This window comes from Numida meleagris, chromosome 3 (genome assembly GCF_002078875.1).
Source record: "Numida meleagris isolate 19003 breed g44 Domestic line chromosome 3, NumMel1.0, whole genome shotgun sequence".
NCBI lineage: Eukaryota > Metazoa > Chordata > Aves > Galliformes > Numididae > Numida > Numida meleagris.
The window spans coordinates 109413256-109421391 of NC_034411.1; the positions used below are offsets into that span (position 1 = coordinate 109413256).

General features: G+C 42.0%; 1 protein-coding gene across 1 annotated transcript in view; it reads right to left on the reverse strand.

Moving 5' to 3' along the window:
• The window catches only part of TFAP2D (transcription factor AP-2 delta), a 47923-nt gene extending 40033 nt beyond the window's left edge, over positions 1-7890 (reverse strand). The window contains exons 1-2 of the mRNA XM_021393268.1: positions 7345-7890; positions 3653-3713 (exon numbers count right to left, since the gene is read on the reverse strand). Coding sequence (XP_021248943.1) covers positions 3653-3713; positions 7345-7890 — 607 coding nt within the window. The remainder of the gene's footprint in view (positions 1-3652; positions 3714-7344) is intronic.

An 8136-nucleotide genomic window follows, 5' to 3' on the forward strand; every position in this document is an offset into this window, starting at 1 on the left:
TCTTTCTTTCTTTCTTTCTTTCTTTCTTTCTTTCTTTCTTTCTTTCTTTCTTTCTTTCTTTCTTTCTTTCTTTCTTTCTTTCTTTCCTTTTATTTTTATTTTTTTATTTTTGTTTTTGTTTTTGTTTTATTTTTTATTTAATCAAATAAGATCTGAGGGTTTTACCTAAGCTAGGCATTAATGCATTAGGATGTCAGTCACCTCTAAGCGATTTGACAAACTCAAGATCTCTTAAAACGTGCAGAGTTCAGATCATATTAATTCCCCAAAAATGTTTTGATTCAAAGTAGTTTGTATTTTATGTTGCCAAGGGCAATCGAAAAAGAGCTATTGCCGATAGGTTGGCCCTTCTCTCTTCATGGCCCAGAGGCGATAGCAGTATTTAAGCTTCTGAAATTAGCCTGGGGCAGGAACGATGGATGATCACAAAGCGAAACAAGAGCTTTTTTTGGAGTTTGCCATCTCGATTTCATAAAACGATGCAGGCCAAATGTCACCGTGTTGTCTTTTTAATCCAAATATATGGAGGTGAGGACACCAAGCCATCATACACTTCATGTCCGAGGGATGGGAAGGGATGGGTGTGGAATAGGGTTTGGAGGGCGTTTGAAAAAGAAGCCCATATCAAAAGAAAAAAAAGAAAGAAAGAAAGAAAAAAGAAGAAAATGGGAGTAGAGAGAGAAAGAACAGGAGAAAGAGAGAAATCAAACAGGAATCTGATTCTTCTGCTTTTAAAATGGCAACCTAGAGAGGAATTAAAAAGGAATGGGTATGTAATAAAAGCCTGAGACGATTAATAGGAAAGTATAAGAGGGGAGGGATTTTTTTAATGATTAAAAAACACAGACGACTCCTGTAAATAGAAGCTTCATTTCTTCAAGTGATTTCTTTTGAAACGAGCGATCTGAATATTCAACTTTAAGGCAAAGCTCCACTCTGTATGTACAACATTAATATGATCTCTGCAGAATTTGGTACTCAGAAATATTAACATATCAAAGCCACTGCCTGAGGCTAGAGAAGCTATCGATACACGAGCAGTAGGAAAAGTAAAGATTATTGGTTCTGATGGTTAGAGCAGGGAAGCTCCGGGCTAAATCCTGCACACCATTAACTGAAAGTGATAGCATGGGGATCTCTGCCCTGGAATCGGTGGCAAATATTTTCTCTAGCTAGTAATTAGCTCACCAGCACCTAAGCCTTGCAAAAATCTTTTACTTTCTGAGCCTCATTAAAAGCAAACACCAAATCACTGCACTAAACAATCTAAAAGCCAGCTGATATATGTAATGGCAGCCAGAGATGGAAGCAGGGAAGAACCGTGTTTGTGATGTTTGTCATTCCTATCAGTATTAATACCAGGACTGCAAAGCATGGCACTTCTTAGAGATTTTTTTTTTTTTTAAAGACTACGGAATAGGGTATTCCCATGGGAAAGTACATGGGAAGTTTTCTTTCTTTCTTTCTTTCTTCCTCTCTTTCTTTCTTCCACTCTTTCTTTCTTCCTCTCTTTCTTTCTTCCTCTCTTTCTTTCTCTCTCTCTACCTCTCTCTTTCTCTTTTCCTCTCTCTCTCTCACTCCCTTCCTCCCTTCTTCTCTTCCTTCCCTGTCTTTCCTTCTTTTTCGTCCTTCTTTTTTTCCCTTTCCCTTTTGCTGTTGCATTGAAAACATTCAGAAACATCCTTTTAAAAGATATATGTATATATTAGTGACAAAAATAAAATAGAAAATCTGACACGAGATGTTTAAAATATTAGGGAAGCCACTCTTGAGTTAATATATTCTTATTGATGTATTACTGGAAAAGAAGTGTGATTTATTTATATGGGATACTGTACAGCGCTTAGGTGCAGGATGTTTTGATTACTGCTAACACCTATCGCTTTTTTTGAAGTCGGACAAAATATTTATTATGTATTTTTAATCTACATTTGAAACTTATACTCTCGCCTTTGATATCTTCCCTGAATATGCCAAGAGATAGATAGCAGTGCAATAGTAGTTCAACACTCAGATCAGGGTGAAGAAAATCTTGCATTTTCATGCTGAATTTCCTTTACTATCAATCTTTAAATCCTGAATAATTTGATCACTTTAAAAAGAGAGAGAGCGAGAGAGAGGGGAAGAGAGAGACTTGACTACAATCATCTGCACAGGTAATTGGAATCTTCTTAACAGGAGCTGGAAAACTGAATAAACGGGAGTAGAGCTGAGTTGAGATTTGAGCCGCCCTTCAACTGGGAAATAAAAACCACCGTCAAACACTCCAGACTCAAACCCCAGCTGACGGGAACTCAGTCTTTCTTCCAGCTAACGATCTCTGCTTCTCGGAGGTCAGCTCTCGGATCAAATCCGAAAATAATTAATCCGAGAGACGAAGACCTAAGCACCGACAGCAGGAGTTGGGCAGGAGTTTGCAAACCCACCAGCACTCTCCGGAAAGGGGTTGGGAAACGCTGCGTCCCTCTTTCTCCTCATCCCTCTCAGCCCCTCCGCCCAAGCCCGGCTCCGGCCGCAGAGGGGCGAGGCGGGGCGGGCGGCGCGACGGGAGCTGTCCCTTCAGCACCACCGCGTTCCGGCCGCTGCCGCCGGCCCGGCCCCGCTGCTACGCGACTCTCCGCCCAGACAAAGCCACTCTGCGCTGTCGCGTCCTTTTCCTCTCTGGTCCCAGTCATTGTAGGAAGACCATACCCCGAAATGACGCTGCTGAGCTCCGGGTCAAACTCTCTTTCGCACAAGGATATGACCGCGTGTATGCCTTCTCTCGATCTGCACTCACTCTCTACATGCTTGCGTGCGACTGTTGTTTCAGTGTAAAGTTTGCCTACAGACGTGGTGGCTAAAGTCAATTCTCTGTCACCGCAGTATGACATCGCCTAAAATATCTTCTAAATATATATTTTTTTCCCCAAGAATAGACAATAATGGAACTGGAAATGCGTATCCAAGAGGCTGAGTCACAAAGTGTACTCCCTCCGACTCTATCATTCCTTTTATACTACGAACAAAAGCGTGATTTTAGGCTTGTTTGAACATGTTCCCTTGTCAGGCCTTTAGACTGCTATTGTTTCTTTTCAAGATAAATGATAATAACAACAACAACTACAAAACGCAGAACATTCAGATCCCGCAAATGAGTGACGAAATTAGTGTTTAGCAAGAATTCCGAATCTTTCTTCTAACTTTGACTTTAGATACTTTCATTGACATATGGTTATCAAACTAAGTCACACTGTCACAAGCGAGTTCCACACCGATCCATATCGCTATTGAAACGAGGCTTCCAAAAAGCTTCCTTTCCCCATATGACGTGAAATTGCCTATTTAAAAATCTGGCGCCAGGGAGCACGTTTCTCAAACTCATTATCAGGGATCAATTCGGTTAAATGGGGAATGAGAGAATGAGTCAAGAAAGCCCTGCATACAGCGGGAGTATCCGAGAGCTACTGATGAACAAATCACGTGTAAAGTGCAAATGGACTGTGAAATGTCAAGTGCTCTAAGCTACTTTGAACGTATTTGGGACAAGTGTCAAATGCTCTCTACTTCGGCAGTAAAAACTAACTAAACATTGGAAGAGGGAAAGAGAGAGAAATTGAGAGGGTTTCAACTTCACAAATATTGATAGACGCAAGTATTTATAACATCTTACCTCTTCTTATCACACCTCCTTGTCCGTTCAGTACAAGTCCACACTGGGCCTCCACTGAGCTCTTGAGCATGAGGAAAAATAAAAGAAATAGAAAAAAAAAAAAGGAAGGAAAGAAATCAGATACAGAAACCCACAGACAGATCACTTAGCTTTTGCTTTGTTACACGATTTGCTCAAGAACAACAGTTAGGATGAGCTAAAAAAACATAGTTATTCTCATCCAATTCGAGTGGTCTGGAGAAATCACACCGCCGTCCTGCAGTCTTTCCCTACCCCAATAAATGCAGAGCAATTATCACTTTTCATTCTATTTAAATAGGAGTTTCTCCTGGATTTGGGAGGTAAATCGGCAGTTACATTGGCAGAATGAGAGGGACAAGCAAGTACTCTTGCAAGAATAGCGTGCTCATACTCTACATTTGCACTCACAGACATAAAAATATATTATATATGTATTAATATTTACGCATGTATTTATATACACACTACTAAATTCATATGTATGTTTAGTGACACAAATATACCGACTTACAAAGTGTACACGGAAGTACACAAAGAACACAAACAACAGAAGACCTACTGAGCTTTGCCGGCTATACAAAGTCGTATGAATGTAACAATAGGGCTGAGGAATCGAGTCTCTGTGCTTGTGTCCGCATATAGGTGCGGATAAATATGCATCTGTGTGCACAAACACAGGCACCCATGTGTGAGTGTGGCATGAAGAGCAGTCCAAAAGCCTGTCTACGGCTTCTGGTGCACATCTGAAGAGATCTCACTTCTTTATTCTCCTGTTATGAGTCTTATTATGTGGGGATCTTCGCCCTACTTAATAAATATTTTTATTGAAATCATAAAAGACTTGAAAAGGTTGGGTTTTCTTTGGGTTTTCCTTATGTTGGGGGTTAAAAAAACACAACAAACCAAACCTAAATCTTTGCCCAGTGGAAATGTGTTAAAGACGCATTTTCCTCTACAAACAAACGAGGTATTGGACATGAAAGAGGCCTTTAAGGGTGTTAACCTACTCAACAGCCCGTGAAGAGTTAAGTAAATGCGGAGAGAGTCGGTGCATAATAAAAACCCCACTTTACAAAACAACCTTTACAGTCCTGGCTCTCTCCCCCACTTTCACCATATTGGCGCTGGCCCTGTAAGACCTTCCTTTTCAAGGCTCTTTTTTATTTTAAGTGTTCTGCCTTAAAGTGATTATGAAATCAATATGAAAAAAACTTGGCGACTGAGCATAAATTAAAGCGGTGATGGGAAAAGGTGTGACAGTTTTCTTTGTTGCCCATGGAAAATCTTTTTAGGGCACTGAAAGATGCCACTCCAGCTCCAAGACTGTTTGCATCTGTTAGGCTGACTTAAACCGCCCTCGAAACTATTGGACATTCACTTAAAATTCTGTTCAGGGAAAAGTATATTTACATTTGTTGCATTTGAAATGAGGCATATGCTGATGAACGTTTTAAAAAGAAAGACTAAGGGGAAAGAGAGAAGACTGGTTATGCTACAGTTTTGGTTTTAAATGGTCTGTGTCTCGTCCTGTTTCTGCTCGTCCCCAAAAAGCTTCCCACCAAGGCCAAGGTGATACTCGCAAGTGTCTAAGTTTGTTCTGAATCCGCTAAATCATAAAGATAAATATTAATATTTTCAACTTCTCACTGCTCAGGCTTTTCGATACCCTAACACTCTTCCCTCATCTGCTCGGGAAAAGAGGGAGGAGGAAAAATAAAGCAAAGATTAGGTAGAAAGACGCTCAATGGGGAAGTGAGGATATTTATGCTCAAATTAAGTGTGATCGAAAGAACAGTCTTTTCAAAAGAAATCCTGTTTATTTTTTTCTTCTTTAAATAAACAACAACTACAAAAAAGAATGTGCCTCTAGCAGCTTAACCAACCTCTCTCTCTCCCTTTTTCTTTTTTTTTTTTTTAAGGGAAACATGTTGTTTGGTCGGATGACATTGCATAAATGACCAGTTGAATGGCACTAAGTCGAAAATTGGATAAACTATGGTGCTTTTTTGCCCGGGACTTAGGCATTGTCTGCTGTCTTGCAAACGTTCCTAATCCCCTCTTTTGAAAAATACAAGGCTTTGTGCCTGCCAATGAAAAAAAATTTGTACAGATACAAAAAAATCAGCAGCAGACGTGGTTATAAAAAGGAGTAAATAGGTTTTAGTTGGGCTGAGCAGTGAATGGCAGGTTTTTTTTTTTTTTTTTTTTTTTTTTTTTTTTTTTAGGGGGGTAACATAAGGAGATCCCTGTGAAAAATGTAAACAACAAAAAAAAAAAATGCCCAGAGAGGATAAAATTATATAGTGAATTTTAATGGTGAAAGTCAGGTTTAAATAGTTAGGGTTTCCTCCTCGGAGATATAGGATAATGTTCTTTGTTGTTGGGTTGTTGGATTGTTTTCCTCCTTCAAAAAAAAAAAAAAAAGAAAAGAAAAAGAAAAAGAAAAAAAGAAAGATTTTTTTTTCCCTATCCAATGTAAATAGAGATTCTGGGATTGTTTTTGGTGGTGGTGGTGGTGGTGATTGTTTGTTTGATTTTTAAGAGAAGAAAATAAGCCTTGCTTAATTTTACAGACTTCGGGTTTTTGGCCGCTACGTATTTGTGGAAAGAACGACATTGCGAGCTTTGTATGACTGCAAGCCAGATTTGGGGGAAAAGTAAGTACAGTAAATACGGTCCTATTTGTCTCTCTCCGCTGTTTGGGGAGCTTTAGCTCCTCAGCTCGTCGGAAGAAGGAAGGTTTGCTTTTGATTTGGGGGAGTTTTCGAAATGGGTGTTATATACAGGAGGGCGTTGTTTGCAATTTTGGGAACAATGTTCATTTAGGTATCAGCTTCATTTACCGGAGGTGAATTTTTAGTTCAGGGGAAAAGGATTTCTGAGCGGATAAAGCTGAGGTTAAAATACAGAGGTATAGAAATTTTTGATGGGTCAAGGTGCCGGTTAGAGGGGGAGCAGATGAATGGCTAAATACATCGTTAGACAGATGAATTCAACTTTATCTTCTTCTCTCTCTCTCCCTATTAACAAATAGTTTGGACATTGCGAGGAATTTTTAACCTACTGAGTATTTCTGACGAACGTTCACTCCCCTTTCTTTCTCCCCCTCGTGCCTCGGAGTTTCCCTTTGTATGCACGTCGGAAAGCGACCTTTTTTTCCTGTCCTGCCTTTTCCACTTTTCCTCCTCCATCCCTTCCTTACCACATTTACCTGCCCTGTCGGTGTAAATTATTTGAACGCTCCCGTTCACGGAAGGAAAGGAAAAGTTTAGGAAAAGCGGGAAGGTGGCTTTGATTTGGTTTAGTTTGTGTTGCCGGCGCCTTCGGTTAGAGCTGACACACGCACACACGCGGACACACGCGCACCCCGAGATCTCCGGACGAGTCCCACGCTCTCTGCCTACACCCAGCGCGAGTTTTTTTGTTTGACCAAGGAAGACCGCTTGTTTTTTGTTGTTGCTGTTTTTTTTTTTTTTTCTTTCACGTTTTTCTTGCTACTCGTCTGGAGGGGACGGGCTCCGGATCGGGTTTTTGGATGAAGCTTCCCTCCTTTGTATGAACTACACGAGAGCTGCTCTGAGCAGAGGAAAATGGGGAGGGTGAGGGGGGGGGGACCAGGGCGGGGGGAGGGGAGAAGAAGGTGCCTCGAAAGGAGATCGCATGCTATTTACCTGCAAATCGTCTGCTCCCGAGGCTGCAAGCCCGAGGCTTGGTCCTGGCAGGAGTCTTTGATCTGGATGCATCCCATATTGGGACCCATGGCTCATAAGAGACAGGTCGTGGCGGCGGTAAGCATCTAAGCACCCCAGCTCTCTCCTCTGCTCGTCCAAGCAGGAGGACTTGAGCGCCCGCGCATTGTGCAGGTTGATAAAATCAGTGGGTTCCCCATGGTGGATCTGCTGGTAGTATTGCTGGGAGTGGTGGAGAGAGTTCAAGGAGTAAGCGTCGGGGTTGACTGCCGGGTGGCTGTGTTGGAACTCGTAGTGGAAGGACTGGTGGTGCAGTGGGGTGTACTGGTGGTTAGTGGAGAAGTACGGGGAGGCGAACTCGGTGCCCGTGGTAGAGTAAGTGAGCGGAGACGAGGAGGAATAGGCGACGGTCGAGTTGGCCACGGACTCCAGGCATCCAAGCTGCATCAAACGGTAACTGTTTGATCCGTCATGACGTATCTGAAAGGAAGAAGTGAAAAGAAGACCCCAAAACTGGAGGTTTGTCATTTAAAACCCCTGCTGCCGTTCTTCCGAGCACGCTGTCCTGCATAGCTTCTCCCCCTGCAGAAGCGTCTCAGCCTGCGAGCTGCAACCCCAGCAACAAAAGATCCTTTCCTACCTTGGGCTGGTGCCATAAAGGTCTGTTCAAAAAGCCAGAAACAGCCCAGCCTGCCCTTAATACTGCCACGCGAAAGGGATCCGCGCGCTGAAATAAAAAATATCTATCTGTCCATCCACCCCTCTATCCATCCA